The 22,660-nt window shown below is 35.2% G+C and overlaps 4 protein-coding genes across 7 annotated transcripts; 1 reads left to right on the forward strand and 3 right to left on the reverse strand.

The window, feature by feature from the left end:
• Positions 1-2,739: 2,739 nt before the first annotated feature.
• Positions 2,740-13,267, forward strand: Bma-gmps-1 (Uncharacterized protein; the record flags this gene model as incomplete). Of its 2 annotated transcripts, none has more annotated exons than XM_043078819.1 (21): positions 2,740-2,758; positions 2,931-3,031; positions 3,189-3,254; positions 5,005-5,307; positions 5,651-5,866; positions 7,777-8,028; positions 8,573-8,667; positions 8,863-8,977; positions 9,135-9,200; positions 9,429-9,570; positions 9,717-9,910; positions 10,045-10,210; positions 10,533-10,681; positions 10,766-10,912; positions 11,070-11,175; positions 11,502-11,623; positions 11,896-12,013; positions 12,284-12,401; positions 12,533-12,719; positions 12,803-12,952; positions 13,163-13,267. In XM_043078819.1, 21 exons carry the CDS (start codon positions 2,740-2,742, stop codon positions 13,265-13,267), a joined length of 2,937 nt encoding a protein of 978 aa, XP_042934753.1. The 2 variants fall into 2 exon arrangements, with proteins under 2 accessions (XP_042934753.1, XP_042934754.1); XM_043078820.1 differs by having other exon boundaries at positions 7,783-8,028.
• A 922-nt stretch (positions 13,268-14,189) lies between these two features.
• On the reverse strand, positions 14,190-15,976 carry Bma-mdt-8 (Uncharacterized protein; the record flags this gene model as incomplete). The annotated part of the gene is made up of 4 exons (XM_001900273.1): positions 14,190-14,465; positions 14,833-14,967; positions 15,295-15,463; positions 15,825-15,976. 4 exons carry the CDS (start codon positions 15,974-15,976, stop codon positions 14,190-14,192), a joined length of 732 nt encoding a protein of 243 aa, XP_001900308.1.
• A 418-nt stretch (positions 15,977-16,394) lies between these two features.
• Positions 16,395-16,947, reverse strand: Bm6957 (Uncharacterized protein; the record flags this gene model as incomplete). The annotated part of the gene is made up of 2 exons (XM_001900272.2): positions 16,395-16,544; positions 16,738-16,947. 2 exons carry the CDS (start codon positions 16,945-16,947, stop codon positions 16,395-16,397), a joined length of 360 nt encoding a protein of 119 aa, XP_001900307.1.
• Positions 16,948-18,875: 1,928 nt separating this feature from the next.
• Bma-mdt-26 (Uncharacterized protein) lies at positions 18,876-22,581 on the reverse strand (the record flags this gene model as incomplete). Of its 3 annotated transcripts, XM_043078821.1 has the most annotated exons (8): positions 18,876-18,995; positions 19,083-19,305; positions 19,461-19,621; positions 19,823-20,055; positions 20,219-20,446; positions 20,525-20,840; positions 22,067-22,138; positions 22,456-22,581. In XM_043078821.1, the coding sequence occupies 8 exons, from the start codon at positions 22,579-22,581 to the stop codon at positions 18,876-18,878; spliced, it is 1,479 nt and encodes a 492-aa protein (XP_042934755.1). The 3 variants fall into 3 exon arrangements, with proteins under 3 accessions (XP_042934755.1, XP_001900306.2, XP_042934756.1); XM_001900271.2 differs by lacking the exons at positions 22,067-22,138; positions 22,456-22,581; XM_043078822.1 differs by lacking the exons at positions 20,525-20,840; positions 22,067-22,138; positions 22,456-22,581 and having other exon boundaries at positions 20,219-20,369.
• Positions 22,582-22,660: the final 79 nt, after the last annotated feature.

Genomic DNA, 22,660 nt, shown 5'->3' on the forward strand with positions numbered 1-22,660 from the left:
TATCACATGTATATTATACATGGAAAACCGAATATTATACATAAAAGCAATGATAAAACTTGTGTCCAAAAAAAAAAAAAAAAATGAAGAAAGGTCCTAATATTGATGTCGAACATTGATATCGAATTGCTTTTGCAAGAAGTTGAGATAAGCAACCATATCGCATTTGAAATGGAAGGCTGAAACAGCAGCCATCGGCAATTGTGTATATGAAGACAGTCGATTAAACATTAATACTTCAGAAGTAAAATAAGCTTAGAAACCATTTCAAAGGCTAAGGTAGTAGATAAATCCTATACATGCGAGTGGATTCCGAAAAGAAAACAAGGCAGTGTACAGTCTCTTGAGAAATAGTACACTTCCTGCAATCTTCTCTCTCTCAGTGACTATTTCCATCAGTTGCTTCTAGTAATTCTGTTGCAAGCAGATAAAACATTTTGTTTATTTGTTATTGTTTTATTTAAGATACTTAGAACCTACCTAAAAAATGTTTTAAATGAGAAACATAGTAATAGCTACTGAGAACAGGGAAAGATCGAACGGTAAATAACGAATAAAGCTATTTAGAAAAGAATTTTTCCCCCAGAAACAGATTGATCAAAACGAGCTACTTCGACTACTGTAACACTCAAAGCCATAGAGATGAATTATAACACTGCCAGCTAAATCGAATGGACTTAAAAAGCAATGCTAATTAATAGCGTGTTCAACCATTCCCAATGCATCAATAAGACTAAATGAAATATGAAGGAATCTATTCATTATGTTACATTTGATTCAAGTAAATCAAGAAAGAGAAAATACTTATGTTTTGTATTGAAAGAATAATTAACAGAACTGCTACATATTGTAGAAACTATTGCAAATCGGTGCTTAAAATCTAAATCATGGTAGTAGTGCTGAAATAGAGGTGCCCATTTCACTGGTAAAAACTGCTGCTACTAGATTACCTTCTGCAAGCTGTTGAATAAAAATATTAAAAAATATTATAATTGGGTCTCTGTTGTAGTTAAATTTTAGAAAAAAAGAAAAGAAACATAATGGAAATTAACTGCTGTGAATCAATTTTAAACAAAGTGCTGGTGAGAAAAATGAGCCAATGCGCCAATATTGACGGGATTGACCTCACCAACCCTTTCATATAGATATATCCGAAAACCGTTGTGACAAATAGCAACAGTTTGTCTTCCACAATTTTTTGAATAAGGAAACGATCATCAACAAATTTAGTTATGTTGCCAATAATTTGACAATGTCACTGAGTATTGTCCGAGTACTTTAGTAAAGTTCTCTATTTGGGTTGTATGGTAAAAATTGTAACTACTGTCCTCGCTATCTCTCACAAGCTAGTCTGAAAGAAACAGTTCGGGAAGGGAATGAATAAATGATACACAGCTGTGAATTTTGGGAAAGGTTGTATCATTAACAAACGTAGATAACAACGAAGTGGGCTGTTTGGTGAGCTTACGACTTCGGTTACATGGTGTAAAATACAACAGTTTGCAATAGCACATCAAAGTACACAAGAGGTGGTATGTCATCTTCAGCAATAAAATCTGCAGTAGTATGGGTAAAGAGTACGAGACGAAATTGATTGACAGAGTTTACAAAGTCTCACAGACGGTGGTGAGTATTTTGCCTCCACTTACCCGATTCTTCCAGCTAGTAAACAGAGGAAGTGTGGTCACGTGCAGCCCTTCCTCTCTGTTACATAATTCAAGCTGATTGGTTGAAGGCTAAGTCTTCTTTGAATGGTTATTATAATAAGAGAGTGAGAGAACTCTCCCAGATTTGAATCGGAGGGATTGAAGAAGCCATAGCCATGACTGCTGTTATTACGGTTCTTACCCATTTTCAGGTCTGACGTCCTAGGGAAGTACTTCGATTTCGAATAATTTTTTTCCCGGTTCTGAAACATAAGAAAAATAAACCAATAAACATCTAGTGAATCCGAAGGACCTTATTTCCAATTAACACAGACTTCGGTAAATCCTAACATTACTGCAAACTATGTCGCAGATGTTCACGTGTTAGATCTGGTTTAGTGATTTCTAACTGTACTTCTAGCAATTCCATCCTTCAAATTAGAACTGCAGTTCGATTTTCTTTACATAATTTTTCTTTCTTTACCTTTTTTCGAAATTTGCGTCCGTGTTGGCTTATGTAAGATCTTTGAAAAATATGCACAACTTTGAATCTCCACTATTTTTATGGAAAAATTGAAAATTTTCAGTCAGCAAAACAAATTGTATTGTTGATTTTGCTTAACCCAATCTTGATAATAAAATAAAAGTGGAAGCATCCAATAAAAGCAATGATAGGGATAGTCTCATCAAAACAGAGACTACTCGCCAGGGAATTTTCACGTCTTTTGGAACTGAACTTATGAATCACATCATATTTAGTGTTAACATCTCAGTGATTATCCCAATTTCAGTCCAAGACTTCCCAATCAAGTTCACATTTTTTCTACCAGATGTCAATTGTACACCTTCGCAATATCTTAATGCTAATCTAAAAAAGTAATGGCTTGATAATGTTTAATATCATCAGGTATAGCAACGAACTCGTCATTAATTGCATTTATATTAAGAATCAGTCTTCTTAGGAATCATTGGAAAGAAATCGAGAAATTACTTATACATACAATTATTTAAATCACTCTCGAAACAAACTGTGAGAATAGAAAACTAATGGTCATGCAATGTCAAAAATGATGATCATACTGATTGTCATGCAATGTCAGACTGTTGTCAAAGTACGACGTAATGACAAGAAGACAATCTATCAGTGAACCGACTAAAGAAACTCATCCCATTCCCAAAGTTGGCAATTAACGTGTTAACAACGCCTTACAACAATTAAATTACAATACCTTCAGCATCGTACTGAATCATTATTCCAACATATAGCTATTAAACATGTTATAGGTCTCAGAGTAGTTGTATTATATATCGTAATCTATCTTGATCTTCTGCCAGTTCGTTGGATTGGCAAAGGCTTGGCGCGTAGTGAGCATGGGAGTGGTTTGGTTTATTTAAAGTTAGTTGTTCTTCCGTGGTCTCTCGTATGAAACCCAGTGGAGGAATCTATGGACTGCTTGTAGACGCTACAAAGACTGCAAAATGAATGCAGCATAATTTTTTATAATACGAGATTTCTGGATTTTTCTGTCATATCACTTTTAGATATATCCCATTACACACTGGTTCAGCTTGGCTTCCTTAATCAAAATTGGAGGCCGAACGAGCAAAGTAAGTCATGTATTTGTGTTTATCCTAACCGTATTTATGTGAGTCGTGTGTGTGTTAGGCAATTGGCATTTTGAATCTTTTTTAACGTCGTCTGTCTTATTTAATTCTTGACATTTTTTCGTCTGTAGTTCGTGTTATATATTTCAGTGTGTTATTTGTATAGATTGAAAGAGCTGTGGCACGCTATATTTATGGGTGAAAACGTTTCGTTTTCACCCATAAATATAGCTAGATCACTCATTAGTAGTCGGCAACAGTTAAATATGGACTTACCCAAAGAGAATTCTCTTTAAAGTTTAAGTGCCCCTGTAAACTTCTGGTTCGAGCATGTAACATTATTGAGCAGATGCATTATGAACTCATTTTTTTTTCTCTAATATTTTAAATACCGCTGCATTATAATTTCGCGTCTCATATGATGTTTTCGACAATAGCATAGAATTTGATCGTTTGGCGCCCCATTACAGCTTTAGCAGAAGACTGAAACATGTATTATCAGAACCTAACCTAACTGTTGCGATATTTTTAATATAACAATGATAGTTTCCCGACTCTTTTCCCATTAAATGGTGGAAGTAGCATGCAACAATGTCCTTTCTTGCGGTCGATATGATTTCCATGTTGCACACAAATTTTTGCTTACACATTGCACTTCAGGCATATGATTATCTGTTCGTCCGTTTTTCTAAAGCAAAAATAAAGGAAAGTAAATACTTGAACCAATATCAAAGAATAACTAATACTTCTGCCGTGCACTGTAGTAGTAATAAAACTTCAGTATCGACAGTGCATGTCGTCTGCACATATTATAATATTAAGATCTCATAGAAATGTGTGACTTAAAATGCATATGTATAAATCGTAGGTAATTGATGTTGTTAACAAAATTTTGAATAAATACTTTGAAGTATTTTTATCTACTTAATATTTCCTGTGATAAATCTGAAGTTTTAACCTAGTTCAAGTTTGGTGTTATTTATTGTGAAAATTGATGCTTTTATATAGATGCTTAAAGGTCCCATTTTTTTTTTTTTTTTTTGTGAATATTTTGTCTTTATCCTGATGTGAATGTTTTTTCCATCCTGACTGCCTTACTTAGTTTTATTAAAAATACTGTTTAAAAAACAAAAGCAAAAACAAGGATTCTAGTTGTGCCTTTGTTTTTGATATAATAATTCCAGATATGGTACTAATTCCGGGAGGTATTAACTCCGGAAATGTATGTTTTTCTTATTTTGTTTTTCCTTGTAAAAAAATTGTAACGAAATTAGATTTGTTCGTTTTTCAAAAACCGCTTTTATTCTTAATTCTAATTTAATAATGCAATATTAGAATTAATGTTGTACATATTCTCACTTTCATCTTTATATAATTACTACTGACTTTTTTGCTTTGTTTTTCCCGATTTCGTGTGATTCGTGAAGTCTTATGATGATGAACATATATTTAAGAATATGTAGTAATTATTTACTAATACGTAAGATGACAGTTTTAATATTGTGAGGCTTCATTACTAAACCTAACTGTACTAGAATGATATAACTTTTTTATAAAATCAAAAATAGTGATAGGTCGAAAAGTAAAGGTGGTGTAATGTCAATAAGTATGTCCAAGGTACTGAATTGAATTTGACTGAAAAGAGTTATATTGTAAATAGTTTTTTGACTTCTTCCTTCATAAATATGATTTAATTAGGTATGTAGCCGTCGAAAATGTTCATTATTAGTCCTTGAAATGATTCTATTTGCAGCATTCACCGCATAATTTGCCTTGCACTTATACCGACGAATATTTTGCCGCCGGTGAGCAGGGAGAGAACGTAGTATCATCACCTCGAGGTGTACATTTAAAGTTGCCGAACACGGGTTCCTCGCTATCTTCATCTTTTGACCCAAATAATCCAATCAGTCCAGTTTCTGATTCCTCACGTAACAAATCCGACACACTTGACAGTACCAAGAGCAGCGATTCGTCCTCTCTGGCGAGGACATTACCCAATTTATCGAAAAAGCACACCAGTATTTTACGACCATTTTTGCGAAAGAAAACAAAGGTATTTTATATGTATCTTATTCTAATGCGAATAAAGACGATTTTTATATGAGTACATATATTTCGAGAATTGAGATTCAAAATAATTTTGCTTATGGAGTGTCAAAGAGTTTGATAGCTTTTGCGTGTCCATTGTTAGATCTAATTTTTCATTATTATTTTCACTTGAAATTAACTCTAAGTCAACTCAAAATCAATTGATTCGAAGATGAAGTATCTTACAAATTCTGCAAAATAATTTGCATTTAATCTCTAATTTGTCGCGTCATGAATATATTGTGTATTTTCTTGAAAATTTGTAATTATAGCTCCATTTCATTTGTAGAACGATTTGTATTTTTTAGCTAACCTCATCATCAAGTAATAGCCCTGGAAGTGGCAGTGACCACCGTGAAACAAATAGGAATATTGAAGGTGAGGCGATGAAACGAACAGCGTCTCCGACACTGCCGGGCGGTGCGACACGAGCTAAATATGACTCTACCATATGTAATGAAGAAATTGATGTATCTAGCTCATTCCATGCGGTTAATGTCACAATTGGCACGGATTCATTGAAAGTAAATCTTCTTTCCTTAAACCATCAAATCAACTACCTTAGAAGTTTATGAATACTTGAAAAAAATAAAACTGGTTACAGCAGAACGCTCTTCAGTAACAGTGCGACTATTAGATAATGAAAAATGGCATTTCAAATTCGCCGGTCTGTGATGCAGTGGAATGCCACTATCGCATTTATGTGGAAAAGTGGGTTAGCAAAACTACGGGTATCGACACAGCGGAAAGCTGTCGACTGTCTTAGTCGAAGTAGTACATTTTTACATTAAAAGTAGTTCCTTTTACTTTGTTGTCTCATGATTTCTTGTATTGTGAATGTTTAATGAATCAAGTACTAATATAGCTCCAAAGTCAAAATGGTGTGCGTCTGTTATTGGTGGTCGTTTGATTAAGTGACCTGCTAAATTAATTATTTCAACAGAATTCTAATATCTGAAAATTTATGCTTTTCTCTTGCCTGTTTTTTCGGTGGTCATCGTAGCTCTTCCTGCGCTATAATTAAAACCAGATTTAAGCCAGGGTCGTTATCTTAATATATGTTTTTTTGGTTTTCAAACTGTTAATAATTTATGATAAATGGATTTAGGTTATAAGAAAACATCAACCCACTATGGGACTTTATTTAAAAACTGGAACATATTTTTGTTTTTATACTCACAGTATACCCTGTATTCTAGTTGTTTCACGTGTAAAAATGCTGCTTATTCAGAGTCGTTCCTATTTGAAATTTGTTGGGTTATTTCTATTTTTTGTCTAAAAGTCGGTCGAAATATGGTGGAATTAAAGATTGGGAATCGGAGAACTCTACTGCATAGGAATTTATTTCTAAAAAATTTATGCTTCTAGAGGTCAGGTTTTATAATGATAGTATCGATCGCATGGTCATTATTCTGTTTCCTTTTCTTTAATAAGTATGGAAAACGTACAAGTACTTTTATTGGTACATGTATAACCACACTGGTAATATCTCTCATGTGTTTCGAAATGTTGAGGCAACTTTAACTTTGCTGAATAATGTTTGGTGTGTTCTAATCGACTGGTAGGATTTCTTTTAAAATATTGATTAGCTGGTTTGGCTCTAGAACTGGGCATATTTGATTGTCTCATTAATAAGATTTCTAGTTGTCTCACGTGGTTAACTCGCAGTGAATTTTCTTGTCACTTATTTCGTGTAAGTTCATGAATTTTTCGGATGAGCTCTTTTCTGGTCATTAGATTAGGTGCTTATAATTATTTTGGTCGTAAAATATTTTTATTAAGTAGTACTTAGCTTGAAATATAAAAAGAAATCAGTTGGATAATGATATTGTGAAGTGTTTGTGTTTGATGTATAGATGAAGGACAGTTGTGATCATTGTTGGTGGATGGGATCGTGGCAGTGTGATAGGTATACATGGTGGCAAGTCTATATGCAAGAGCAACTGCGTGCTTGGTGCAAGTTTCTTCCGCAATATAAGAGCGAGGAAGGCAAATAACTACGTATTGTGAATGCAGCGTTAGTCGTCTTACCCTTAATCACCTGCGTCAGTTCTACTGCTGGTGTGCTAATTGTTGTTGGGAGTGTGCTTATGTATATATGTGCGCACCTACTAATGTTTTAAAAATATTCCCAGTTGTACACTTTTCCGGTTTATGCTCACTGCCGATTCGTTTTGCTACGGTTTAGCTTTCTTTGCTGTTTTACGGAATTGTTTTTCGATTTGAAAATCAGCTACACTTATAATGATTTTCAAGTGCAACGGGGGGAGAAAATATTACATTAAAAGAAGTGAGAATCGATTTATTCATAGTTTGCAATAGAAGAAAGTACACTGCAAGCGAAACTCATAAATTTCCCATTGCTGTTCCATGTTTTTTTTTTTTTTATTTTTTATATTTCATTTTTTTTAAATATTGGATTTTTATATTTCAGTTACAGGAAAGAAAAACAATAGAGGAATCGTCATTACAACGTACGGTTTCACTGAACAAAGATTCTCGTACTCTTTGTTCTACTGATGCATCAGTGAGCATGAAGGTACAGCCTGTTGACTATACTAACGGTAAAAAAGCTACGGATATTCCAAATGGAATCACTTCTGCTGTTCATCTGAATAATACAAAGTTAGAGAATGCTTACAAAGGAGGTGTTGCAATACTTGATTTTGGCGCTCAGTTCGGAAAGGTAGCTTAATTTATGTTTTTTTGATTGTTGTTAAGTGTAGTTAAGTGTAGGTGTAGTGAAATAGGAGATTAATATACATAATAAATTTCGAAATCCAAAGAATTTTATACTTCAACAGACAAATGACATAAAAAAATTGTTTTTTTAAGACTGTAAAAAGTCAACCAGACTGAAAACATTTATTTCTGGAACTGAAGTGCATTTGTCACAAAAAAATGATAGTGAAATAAAGCCAAATAGTAATTGTCTTGCTTTTTTTTTTTTTAACTTCTCTGTATGGTAATGCATATGTCTTTCTTAATTTCAACGTTAGGCATATTATTTGTAAAACTAAAGTAATTTGTGTATTTATATCATAGGTTAAAAAGACGTGGCTTTGTTTCTATTAAACTGTTTTGGGGTTTAGTGATTCCCTACTGTTTATATTTTTTTTCTTTTTCCTACTAAGAGATCTGGAAGCAGAAGCACTGCATTTCAGGTCATTCATTTCCAAGTTCTTATCAAATGCAATCCTATATTTTCTCACAGTGTCTTCAATTTTTAGGTTATTGATCGTCGAGTTCGTGAACAAAATGTCTTCAGCGAAATTTTACCGTTTAACACAAAAGCAGCTGACATGGTTGAGAAGGGATGCTACAAGTACGTGTTAAGCCTCTATTCAAGATCATCTCGTTGGGTGCTATCTTATTTAATTCATTTTGTCTTTTATAAGAGTTTTTATAAGGAAAATAACTAATAATTTTTATTTAATAAACCTAGGATCAGTTCCATTCCAATTATTTTGTATTTTTGATGATATTTACTTAGTTTGAAAAACCAAAACTTTATTTATAGAGCGATTATATTGAGTGGTGGACCAAATTCTGTAAATTCATTTAATGCACCTGAATTCGACCCTTCCATATTGACTTGTGGTATTCCGGTCCTTGGTATCTGTTATGGTTTTCAGGTAGTTCTTTTTATTTTGCACATCTCTTTACTGATTAAGTGGATTTAATCTTGCATCATATTATTTAGTGAAGTTTTTTGATGATTGAATTATTTCAATAGGGTTCTTATCATGTTTACTCTTTTGCGAATAGGTTTATATATAATGCTATTTTCAGCTGATAAATAAAGCATTTGGAGGATGTGTGTCCAAAAAATCTGTACGGGAAGATGGACAACTTGAGGTATTTCTAAATATTTCTTGAAAATGCAAGTAGCTATTGAAAAAAAACTAGACATTGTAGTAATAACGACCATACATCATCAAAGCGTGTGAAGAAGATCTGTCAAAGGTTCTAGGTTAAAAATGACCAGACAGCTTTTATAACGTTGTAATGCAGTTTTCTTTAACCTCTTTCAAATCTCTGTCGCTACAGTTAGCTCTACGTCGCCACAACCTTTGGTCTTTGCAGATTGAAGTTGATACCACTTGTCCATTGTTCAAGGGACTTGCAACGCGGCAAAAGGTATTGCTAACCCATGGTGATAGTGTCACTGATAAAACTGTAGCTAATGATTTCAAAGTTGTGGGTAGGAGTGGAAATTTTGTTGCAGGTTGGTTTAGGTTTCTTCCAATCTTCCAGACTTTATAATATTTGGCATTTAGAAAACTTTTGCCACTCCTTCAGCGCTGTGCTTTTCTATACATGCATCCATGTTTTTTGTTAGCGAAAATCGTGTAGATTTTCAAAGGTCTTTAGCAATTGCTGATGAAAGGCGGAAGTTATACGGTGTTCAGTTTCATCCTGAGGTAGATTTATCTGTCTCTGGAAAGAAAATCCTGCATAATTTTCTCTTTCGCATTGCTGGTGTTATTGATGGTTTTACGATTGATAATCGTGAACAAAAATGTATTCAAGAAATTCGTTCTGTTGTGGTGGATAAAAAAGTGTTGGTAAGTCTTTACCAATTAATGTTCATATTAGATATTGTATGATGTAAAAGTTATTTTTCAATGAATTTTGTGTTAAAATGTTTTCTAAAATATTAGTGATCTACGAATTGTAGTAACACCAGAAATATGTTTAGGTGATGGTGTCGGGTGGGGTGGACTCAACAGTATGTGCTGCTCTTCTTCACAAAGCTTTAGGAAGTGATCGAGTGATTGCTATACACATCGATAACGGTTTTATGCGCTCCAATGAAAGTGATCAAGTAGTGGACTTGTTGAATGAATTGAATTTGAAAGTGCGAAGTATGTTGTATTTCTTATTTTGGTTTTTCCTTTTATGGTAATGAACATGCTCACTATTCTTAGTTTTTTGTCCAGATAACGATGTTTGTATTTCTTCAATTTGTTAAACCAGAAGTTAATTTGGTGAACTTGGTGCAATGATATTTTTCTCATTTCTTGTGTGTCGAAAAATAGTTTAAGTAGACAACTGTAATGTTCGTGCTTCTTGGAAATAACACTGATTGAGTTTGATATGAAATTATATGGGATCTGAATCGGAAGATCTGGAAGTGCCTGAAATGGCTATTTTATTCAGAAAAATAAGGAATAATATATTTTTTAGAGTACAGTGCCTTCTATGCATTTATGAATGGCCGAATACAAATTGGAAACGAACTTTCAACACCACTGATGGGGACAATACAGCCCGAATTGAAGCGCAAAATAATCGGTGATACATTCATGCGAGTAAAAGATAAAATAATGGATGAGGTCAGCAATGTTTTGTATTAAAGTTTAAGAGGCGATAATCTTATGAATTTATTGAATTCAAATTGAATTACCGATTCATTTTAGTTGAAGTTGGATAAGGATATATTTTTGGCACAAGGTACACTCAGACCAGATTTGATTGAGAGCGCGTCACACTTGGCTAGTTCCCATGCAGATGTCATTAAAACCCATCACAATGATAGTGCTCTTGTCCGCGAACTAAGAGATTTGGTAAGTGTGATTTGCTTTCATCAATTTTTGGATACCTCTTAATATGAAAAATGACAATGAACTGATCCTGTATTTGCCTTTGACCGATAATAAAACCTCAAATGCAAAAAATGACTGTATAATAAATTGTAATCAAATGACAGCAATTTATTTTCAGGGCAAAGTTTTGGAGCCACTGAAAGATTTTCACAAGGATGAAGTTCGTGAATTAGGAATATCTTTAGGATTACCCGAACATGTTGTCCACCGACATCCCTTCCCGGGTTACTTGTTTTTCATTTTTCCATTTCTTTTTGCAGCATCCGAGTTCGCCCTTTTTTGTATAAATTGGCTTATAAAGTAAGAATATTCATGACTTACTAATTTTGACTTACATTGGTCGCCAATGTAAGTCAAAATTAGGCAGAATACATGTAACAAAATGTGTCATGGTCTTTTTTGTAGTGATTATTAGCCGTGCTTGGCACAATAGTCCAACAGAAGGTGCTATCTGTACTACCGAATATTTCTGTTGATCGATGTAGAAAATTCCAGTTATTACAACGGAAGCAAAATTTCATATTTGAAATTCTTACGAAATGTGTTTCAGGTCCCGGATTAGCTATTCGGATCGTCTGTGCCGAACGTCCATTAATTAGTGACTTCGATCTTTTCGTTACTACTCAGCATCATTTGCACTTGATCGCAAATCTTTCACTTTGTGATAAGGATGTATGTTTGTGTTATCCATTTTATGTAATTAAAAAGTCTTATACAGAATTTTTTAACAGAATGAGTTCCAATTCGGTTCAGACACGCGTATCATTCTGTAAACCTGCTTCACTGATATTGATATGTTTTAGAACGATTGCAGCAGTAATTGGTCTTGGAATCCCCTCATGTTTTCTTAGGGATAAAGATGAAATTATAAAAATAGCTCTTTTGTACAGTGTGAAAAAAAAATTTATTATAACGAACTAGACCGGAAGAATTATTAGTTTTAGTCTGAAGAATTCAGCTCCATAACTCAACACTTATCAAAAGCTGATTTGAAAATCATCAGTGATCATGATTTTGAAATTGCAACTACTCTTTTGCCAGTGCAGTCAGTTGGAGTACAGGGTTTGTTTGCCTTTTGTCCTTTTATATAATAGAAGAAATGAAAATATTTTGATTGATTTGTGTTTGTTAGAGTTAGTTTGAAAATTTTGTTCTTTTTATTTCCCATTCCAAAAATTATTTCAATTTAATTTTTAATTAATCCAAAATTACTTCAATCTTCGCATTTTGAAAAATTTTTCGAACTAACTGGTTGTATAACGACAATGGTTTTATGAGATGAATATCTGCTTTGCAAACAGAAGTTTCATCAACTGATACAAAGTATTTTAGGTGACGGACGATCTTATGCATATGCAGCAGCATTGTCCACAAACGAAAGGCCTATTCCATGGGAGTTATTAGAACGACTGGCTCATATTATACCTCGCTTGTTACACAATATAAACCGGTTATTCTTATTGAATATGCATGAAAAAAGTAACTAATTGACGCATTGGTTTATGACATTTCTGGCTGTTGCTGTTGCTTTTATTAAATTTAATGTTATTAACTCTCTCCACATGATTGATTCTATTTCAGAGTAGTTTATGTTTTCGGGAATGCAGTTGAATATCCGGTGAACGATGTTACGCGCACATATTTGAATGGCTTCACAGTAGGTCTAATAAAGTGGGCGGACAGGATAGCTTCTGACGTCCTTTGTGGGTTGGGCGAGAATGGTAAGAGAGACCTCACTCTGGATGTGTGTTTACAAAAAATACAGCAGGTTCCTCATTTTTCAGATGTAAATATGAGATATGATTCCTTACACACACACACACTTTTACATTAATAATTTCACAAATTTAGATGCCAGTGGTGATGATTCCCATTCATTTTGACAGAGATCCTTTAGAACGAAGAGCATCAACACTTCGATCTTTCGTTCTTCGTCCTTTTATCACTAACGATTTTATGACTGGTGTTGCTGCTTTACCCGGAAAAGACATCCCCGAACAGGTACCAGCACTGCAAAATTCGGTTCAAATTGTACCTGGCTTTGAAGTGCAAAATTATCAGTTTTTCTTACTAAATATTAAAAAACTTATTTTAGAGTGAATTTACATTTAAAAATAGCTGTCTGGGCTCTGATGTGATTTCGAATTTGTACCTATTTTGTGTATAAATACAGTTTTTTTTTAATTGTAATTACTGGCATAATTATTCTAGAACATATTGGAAATAGTACGTCGCATTATGGAGCGTGTACCTTTGACATCTCGCATCATGATCGACCTTACATCAAAACCACCAGGCACCACAGAATGGGAATAAACCGAATGTTGGTATATGTTCAAGGTCATCGTTCAAGCAGATTTTAATCTCAAAACAAAAGAGTTGAAAATCCCTTATGCTATTTATGGACAGATTTACGTGAACTCATTAGTTCTTTGTGATTGACTTCAATTCTCGCACAGTCTAATATCTATATACATTGATATGGTGTGTTCTATGTTGCGTCCCTCGATGTAATGGAAAGGAAACAAAATTCACTTTCGGAATTTGAGTAAGACTTCATTTTTAAATTTATTGTTAGCTTGAAAGCTTATCAGAAAAAGTGACAATAAAATGACTTCTTTTACTAGTACAGCTGCTATTTCTCTCTCGAATGAATATTTTATGCTCGTTGTGACGTTTAATTCATATACCATGTTTTGTTGATGTTGTTATTTCTCTCTCAGTGGTTAAAACCGTCCAGATCTATATTTGTTGGTTAACATTACACTACCTTTCTTCCCTCGTTACCTACCCGTTTGGAACTTGTTTATATGCAGTTAATATTTCAGTCATAAATTTCAATTACCATTTACACGAGCATTACGTGAATGAACAAAAAATATAAACATTATACGAATCGCTTCGCATTTTATCAGTGATAACCAAGAGGACCACGTGTTGGTCCCTAAACTCGAAGAACTTCGAACTGGACAAAAAAACAAGCAGCAAATTGGGATGGGAAACAGTTTGTATATGTTTTCTAGTCAGGACATTGCTCCTTCACCGAACATAATCGATCCGACGGTCTTTAGGACACAAATCCTTTTAACATTTAGGCGCCTGTACGGGGAGTCGCATCTTGTGTCACGCATCAAAAAAGTGTAGGGAAATATGCGCAATAGCAGACTAGTGTTTCATGTTTGCGGACATTGATGCTTTTAATTTCTTTTAGAAATTGATACGTAATGAGCTATCAAAATTATCGTCTTTGTGGAGACGCTATACATCCTGGTGGTCGGACAGCTCCATGTGATCCACTGACAGAGCCTCCTGTAAGGCTACCTTCTGCTGAGACAAGAGTTTTTGATGGACGTAGTCCTTCACCATTCACAATAGCTCTCACCAACTTCTGAGTATCCTGACTGTTATAAGTCGGTATGTCTTGCTGTATTTCTGCCTGACTACGGGCATTCTCAGCCATAGATGTCAACAACGTCTCAATATGCTTGTTCATTGCCAATATTTGCTTATTTACCTGAAAAAGATTTCTTCGCCTATCTATCTAGTAACACGTTTCAATTCTAATGTTTAGAAACTAATGGAAGTTCATGCAACTTAGATTCGTTTGGAATTATGGAATTGGCTTCCCGCTTTCCATTAACATTTGCACTAAGCAGTTCAAAATATTGAACTAAAACAAGGTCAGAATTTAACACAATTTCAACACAGTAGTCTTTTACCACATTTAACATGATACACTAAATGACTGAGTAGTTTTACTGACATAACGACTTATATGCACTGATTCCTTCTTTCTTTCGTAGAATTTTATTCGACGAAATTTTCACACTTTGAATCTGATAGACAACAAAATTTGCAGAAATTTTGCATATAGAAATAACCTGATCAAAAGTTCGCGTATTCTTCTCATTATCAATATGTGATTCGTCGGCTTCCACTTCAGGAGTTAATTTTGTGCGCAAATAATCTGGAGCAGCATCATGATTCCAGCAGTGAATACGATTTGAAGTGGCTTGCTATAAATATTGATTCAAAATAAGGGTTCTGAAAGACGCATCCAACAAGAGGTCATGAGGCAAGTAACAAACTCTCAATGAATCTCTTTTTTTTTTTTTTCAGAAAAAAGTTTCCAGAAATTTTTTTGAAGCAATAAAAACTTCCTCTTTGCCATCTTAGTTCAACGACTCAATCTGCATACCTATTCCAACCTTAGGAAAAACTGCATAAAAGTCTAGCACTTCATAAGTTTGCAGCATTCTTCGTTTTGAGACGCCCATTTTGGATGAACATTAAGGGAAATCCATTTACATATTTCGCAGCAAATGTATTATATAAAAATGCACCTGAAGATTAGGATCTATATCATTTGAAAGGCAATGAGGTACCAGCACATGAGTTCTCAAAAAAAACCCAAAATCTTCGAATCCTGATGGCAGTGCTGACTTCTTTAATATAAATTGTAACTGAGTCATTGCACTGGCAAGTGATGAAAATTTGTCCAACATATCAGGCCTTAAAAGTTATAGAGTAAATTTCAAAAAAAAGTTAAAAAAAAACGGTTATTTCCTAGATTCATTTTAATAACATAATCAGAAATAGCGCTTCATTCATTTTAATAAAATAATCAAAAATAGCGCTTCGTTTCTTCACACGAACTCTACATACTCATACTCTTAAAGAAAGTGCATCTTTTAAAGTCATCAGATACCACGCTTACGGAACATCATAGCCCGGTCCACAAATTAACTAACAACGTACTGCATCAGCTTTAAGATTAAGGACCTTTGTAGGAAATGGACTGGACGAAAAACAAAACAGAAATCCTTCAAATTTAACCAAATGTCAAACTCAGAAAGAAAAATATCCCACATACCATTCCACTTCTTCCTGCAGATCAAGCATAAATAAGAGCTGCTCAATATTCGTTTTTACATCGAGCGCTTTATTTTCGATGTGAGAAATGGCACCCGCAAGACGTTCGGGTTCATGCTGATGACCGAATAATCCACCTGGTTGTGCATTCATCAATCTACATACAATAACTTATTGCTCAGTTCCTTTTAACAAACAATAAATGCTTCAACCAAAAGTTTATATTACTGATCAATCAATACATTTCAAAAAGATGCTATAATATACTCACTGCGTTAGACAGATTGTAGTAGGCAAAAGTATTTGTTGGAAATTAAGCTTGTCAGATACGTACGGGACATTCCCATATTTCGGTGTAATTTGAGCACCACTTCTCTTTATTACTTTAAAAAAAATTTCACAAATGCATGAGTTACATGTAGTGAGGAAAAACAGAAACAGAAATATAATTTAAAAATAGAAATCAAAAGTAGGTTTCTTTTATAGTTAACTTCATTTTATCCAAATCTCAACTCAATATTGTAAAGTAGTTCACTTTTAAAAATAAACTGAAAAAAATTATCTATCATCATTATTCTTTTCTGAGTGCAGCACTGATGATCCTTTCACGCATTCGTCTTCGTCTATTTTCTTCCTGTCTTATTAATTCATCATGATCGAAACTCAAGCTTATCAAATTTTCGTACTGAATTCCCGTAACATTTACCGCTGAAGGTGCTATCTACAATGCCAACAGATTTACTTACACGCATTGAATTTCTGTCGCAAGAAAAGTACAAAGTGCAATTCTTAAACATTTATTATCTTATCTTGCAAGAGATAAGTCGTAAAATTTGCTGAGCAATTAGAAATATACTGGCCGCTTACTTTGGTGAATTACCTTTTCACCACTTAAATTTTTGGAAAAAAAAAACCTGTTTCATGATAGCATCGTTGATATCCTCTTTGTTCTCTCGAAGAGCTCTCTCAACTTCAGCCACAACATTCGACGTATGCATCCGATCAAGCTCATGCGCAACTGCGGCACTTCGCCCTATACTACTGGTGCATACGATATTCGTCCAGAAACTTTCATCCAGTGGGACTGGATAACGTTCATTGGGTCGCAGATATCGCCGCTCCATAACGGGCTCTTGCCAAAACTCGGAAGAAACTAGACACGAGATGTCAACCTAAGCAGCCACAACATAAGAATGACAGCAGTAAAAATCCAACCTAGCATACTACTAATGCTTCCAACACATTTCAAAAATAAAAATCCACTGACCCACCTTACCTCTAATACCCTTATGCAAAATAAACATGAAAACTTATCAAGCCTATATTAATATCCATTTTAATTCCACTTTTTGACAATCTAAATCCTCCCCACTCCAATTAAGACTTCATTTCTTGATTTTGTAGCTCTCACTTCTGCTAAATTCTACAACAGCAAGTCTCTATAAATGTCTACAAGTAATTTGTCATAATCTATAGCTTCCCCTCATGAAACACTGTTCATTCATTTTAATATCACATTTTCAATACCAAACAAATGAGTAAAGAGGCAAGTATACATTTTTAAGAATTTACTTTTGTTTCAGACCTTGTTTTGCTCATCACAACCAAACTAACCGAACATGTATGTTAACATTCGCATACTATATAATAGCTTTGAAAATGAGCAAAATCAGAATGATAAGGAAACGAACAACATTAGGAGATAAGAACAAAAGAACAAGTAATGAATTGTTATGCAACAGACACCAGCTCCAACCGAATTTTAGTTACAACCAAATGTTTAAGGAAAACGTTTTCCATTTACATATTTTCTTTATTTGTAAAGCCGAACTACAGAGCTAATATAGCGAAAATGCATTGGAAGTCAAGGAAAAACAATGCCGGACCTGCTAACCGGTGTGTCATACGAATAACTCCCTGAAAGAGCCTTTGAGATAAGGTTACGAAATTCCACAGTAAGCTTGCACTATTCACCACTCATAAGGATACAATTATGTTGAGAAAATGACCATTTGAAAATGTATCAAAAGCATGCAGATCTGAGACATTAATAGACCAAGAGTTTTTTTCATGGACGCAAGTCAAACACGGAATGATGGTGTTGCCATAACGGAGAAAGCAAGGCTAGAAGGAAAACTAAATAACTGAAGAGCAGGAAAGAAAAAACATCATTGGGAAAAAAAGTTTAATTCACCTTCATATAACCAAATAAGGCACAACCTATACCTGCGAAGGTCACAAAAAAATATACATTCACATCAAAATTTTCAAAGAAAAAAATCAAATGAAGATTGAACTATGATGAATACTGCATAACCCTCATATGGAATATTATTTTGAATACATGGTTATATGAAACGGGAAACTACGATAATTCTTGGCTCGCGTCCACTACTTTTAATTATCAAAGTTGAGTTCATTTGAGCGAGACTAATGATAACAAAAAAATAACAATGGAAATGATACCTAGTTTTCAACTTATTCTTTAGTATTACGAAACCACACTTTCAAATTCGAAAACTAAATTACTGTTATAATTCAAGTTTTGATGCTTTGTTTTAATATCCTCGTTCCCAAATAATGCATACCAAAAGCAAAACCACGCACACCAGTGCAAACATCTAATGAAAATTCATTGTTCAGGATACTGGAAAACTATCGCATAATTTAATTTCTTGCAGAGTATTTTTGTAAATGCAGCATTTCGAAGGTACTTTCATACTTTTATGATGAACTCAAAGAATTTGCTAATGTGTATGAAAATTCTTAGAAACAACTGTCTTTTTCGGCATCTAATTTGTAATAATGCACAGAGAACCAGAAGTTAGAATCCTAAAGCAACGGTTAATTAAAATTCAAAGAAATATATTTATGAGATCAATTACTTAATGAGAGAAAACAACTACAATCATAACAAAAAAAAAAAAAAAAATATGCAATGCAATATGGGATACTGGTGAATGGACTTAAGTTATGGAAAGCATCAGTTTTTTTCTTTTTTTTTTTTTTTTTTTTTTGCTGAATTCGGGTAAACAAAAACCTATGTTGGCAATCAATTTGGTCGCGAAGCACCGTACATGAAATTCTCTTCCGCATAAAACCTTTCGGGTTTTGGATACTGGTACTCCAGAAAATCTGGCAAACCAACATCAATATAAGGCAAGGCCAATACCTGCAATGGGTACCTATCACTTGAAGCTATTCTTGGTTTACTCAGCAGCACATGTGAAGGACTCACTTTCGGAAGAAAAAAAGTTACCTCCCTGCCCAGTACATTCACGATGTATGACTTTCGCTGATTGCTGGAGGGTTTAGAGCGGAAATGTTCACGATTGCGCAACGTTTCCAAACTTGGAAGCATTGCATACCAATCGTACTTCCCGTTACGCGTCGGCACTACCATTTTATCAGTCGAAGGGACGCTATTTGCTACATTGAATACCGGCACTGAATCAGCATTTCCCATTGCCGATGTAGAAGCTCTGAAAACAGTGAGTTCCATTAATACAATTACATGGTCAAGATTAAATCTACTACTCACTCTCGTATGGAGACTTCCGAAATACATGTTTGATTGGGTGCATATCAGAAATTACATTTATAAGTTAACGAATTAATAAGTTAATTAAGGATTTACTTTTCATTGTCCACTGCTATCACTTTTTCGTTGGCGACAAATTGATCTTTTATCCTTCCTTCCTTTTCTTTATTTTTTTTAGAACGACCACGTTTCTCTTTCTTCTTAGAAGCTTCCGTTTGAATAAAAAGAATGGGCGTTCTAGATATGTGACCCGTGTCCTGAAAATTAAAGGATTATTGACACGAATTTGGAACCTTTTCAGCATGATGTTAATAACTGTTAACTGCTCAATATGTATTAAAAATGGACAATGGTCAAGGAGTGTTACAGTATTGATCAATTCAAAATGAAGAACATTTTTTCTTTAAAACAATTTTTTCTGCACATAATCTACTGCGCATTTAGTAAGTATTGCATACCATATTTGCCTGTCCTTCGTTATCGCCATGTTCACTTCCAGTGAGACGATGATTTTGGGATATGTTTATTGTTAAGTAGCCTGGTAAATTTTCAGTTAACTGTGCAACCAACTCACTCGTTGATTTCACATCAGCACGTCGAGCAGCAAGCAATGACTGATGTGGTGCTGTTGGAGACACTGAGGCAGAAGTGTAGTGCAGACGTTTCGTAGCACTTAACCCGTTTGTAGCACCTGTTAACATGTAACAGTGAATATGTACATCTCCACAGAGATGTACCTAAGTACATGAATGCTTTCATATGATACTGAATATCTTGCGTATGTTAATGATATATTGAATAGAGGTTAATTTGCACACAGAGAAAGACACTTAAGAATAACTCAATAAGCTTACCTATGTCAGAAGTTGCAATATCCCCGCCTTTTCTTTTTCCATTTCGAATAACTCTGTCATCTGATAATAGCGAATTTTCGACTGCTTTTATTGTGAGATCAGCACTAACTGCATGTGATTTCCATGTATTCGCTACAATATTCGCTGACATTTTTTGTTCAGATCTTTGGTAAGGAGTAACCGTTCGCCCATTTGAAAATGTTGGTGAAGCATCAGTATTCCACGAACCTGTGAGACAATCACCATCTATAATGCTTCACATTTATAATTACATTGACAATAAAAAAAGTGGGAAAATAATCACACCGGAACTTTCAGATGGCGTAGGAACTGAACTGGGCAAAGCTGTAAAGCGAGATTTTTCAGCAGGTGTAAGGCGTGGACTGCCACCGGAAATAACTCGTGGACCCCTCGCAGGGGTACCTGGCGTAAGACCCTTCTTGACTGCCGGAGAAGCGTAGCTGGGAGTACCATTGGCAGAAGAAGAACCACTAGACGTTGGTTTCGGTTCAGCCAATTTCTGCCAACATTTGATCAACGTTCGACACCGCTTCGATAGCTCAGGTGCTGACTGAGCCACTTTTTTCCGGATGTCATTTACTACAGCACCAACTCTTGTCATCTGCAATTCATATACATAGATCAAATCCTGGTAGTGAAAAGTGTAAAACAACCACTTTTGAAAAATGCAAAACAAACACACAATTTCCCTCATATTTCAATCACTCACTTCAATTTCTCACTGCAGTCTTTCATTTCAATTTCTTTCAACCGAAAGAATTTATATTTTTATTGCACAAACTAAATGTGCTATCAACGGTTTGCAATTTTTTTCGGGCGCCATAATATGCTTTCATGCATGTTACCAATACTTTGAATCTCATGGTATCTCTTTCAAATAAGAGTGTGAGATTCAAGGGCCGACTTCCGTATAGACGCCACATTTCTTACTGTTTGGCTTTGTTAGCTTTCCGAATTATTCCCATATCCGTACTATTTGTTTTATATATTCACAATCTTTTATATATAAACAAGACGTAAACAAATAACAACTAGTATGAATCTTAACAGAAACAGAAATTCACTACGATCTGGGCTGAAAGAGGGGAAAATATCCGTCATAGGTACGCGCCAGAATTAGCTGACTTATTTCATCGACATGATCTTTCCTATTTAATCCATCCAATTAGCTGCCAACAGCCATCGGTATGAACAGATGATCTACCTTCATTGAAGCACACTCTGCGTATAAGACTCGCAACCATCGACGTACCTAACAACCCGTCAATATATCGGTTGCTCTGGTGTACCAAAGCAGTCCCGGAGCTGATATGTCCAACCTCTCATCTCTCCACTCGCCCTGCATTACATTCACCACACCGAGCTATCACACTTGTCCTCGACACATCAAACTCCCTACCCTGTTTTCTTTTCTCTTCTTTCTCTCCTCCTCTCCCACAAACGATCTGAACAATAAGTAATCACCATCACTGCCTTCTGCACATGCAGCATTATGGGAGAAGAGCACTGCCATTCAGTTCACTTTGTCCATCGATCGCTCCCAGTGAGATCAAAGGAAGACGAGAGAGTAAGAGGAGAGATAGCTCCACCCGCAAACAGCCCGTGTGTCGACTACATGGGTTAGGTTCAGTCCTATGCGTGAATGCAGCGGGAAAAGGGTGGGTTGATCGAGTAGGTTAGATGTCAGAATGAATGCTCTCCTGTGAAGTAATCAGCGCTGCATGCCGTGCAGAGCAACCCCTCTCTACATCTGCGCACTCTCTGAGACGTAACCCAGCTCATCTCCTTCACTTCTCAATTTTGGGTGAAAGTCACTGATATTCTCACCTCGAGTAATTCCTTCGTCAAATTGGACTTCTCCAATTTAATGATCACATCCGTGGCCTGCTTTGTGTCGCCCTGCAAATAGTTGTACGTCATATTCCATCCTCGTCTGCTGTCGCTTTCTCGTTATGCTCATTAGTGTTAAAAAAAACATACCCCACCGCTGGGAATTCGAGGCAGTGCAACAGGTTAGCCAAATTACTTTATAGGTTGAGTCCCGGTTACTAGATTTGACCCATCCCTGTTAAGCATACACAAAACATCTTATGTAGCAGGTACTGATAGCAATACAGGAATACGTCATGCAACGGCACACGCTACATGCAGTGTCTACTGCGTTTTCGCAGTGGTGGATTGCTGGCTGATGGAGAGCATTGAACAACAGTGCTTACATTGTCATAGGCCTGAAGAAGTTGATGCTTGAGGCGATCAACGACAGTTACTGTTGTGGGTTCAACTGTTGGTACCGCTACTGATAAGCCGCTGTTGGATGCTGCCGCTGGGTGCTGCTGCTGCATGCAGCGCTTCTTTGCTGAGGGTACAGTCGTCACGCTACTGCTCGCTCTTTTCTTGCTACTGGTATTAACACCGCTGCCG

The sequence above is a fragment of the Brugia malayi genome (assembly GCF_000002995.4).
Source record: "Brugia malayi strain FR3 genome assembly, contig: Bm_v4_Chr2_contig_001, whole genome shotgun sequence".
Classification (NCBI taxonomy): Eukaryota; Metazoa; Nematoda; class Chromadorea; order Rhabditida; family Onchocercidae; genus Brugia; species Brugia malayi.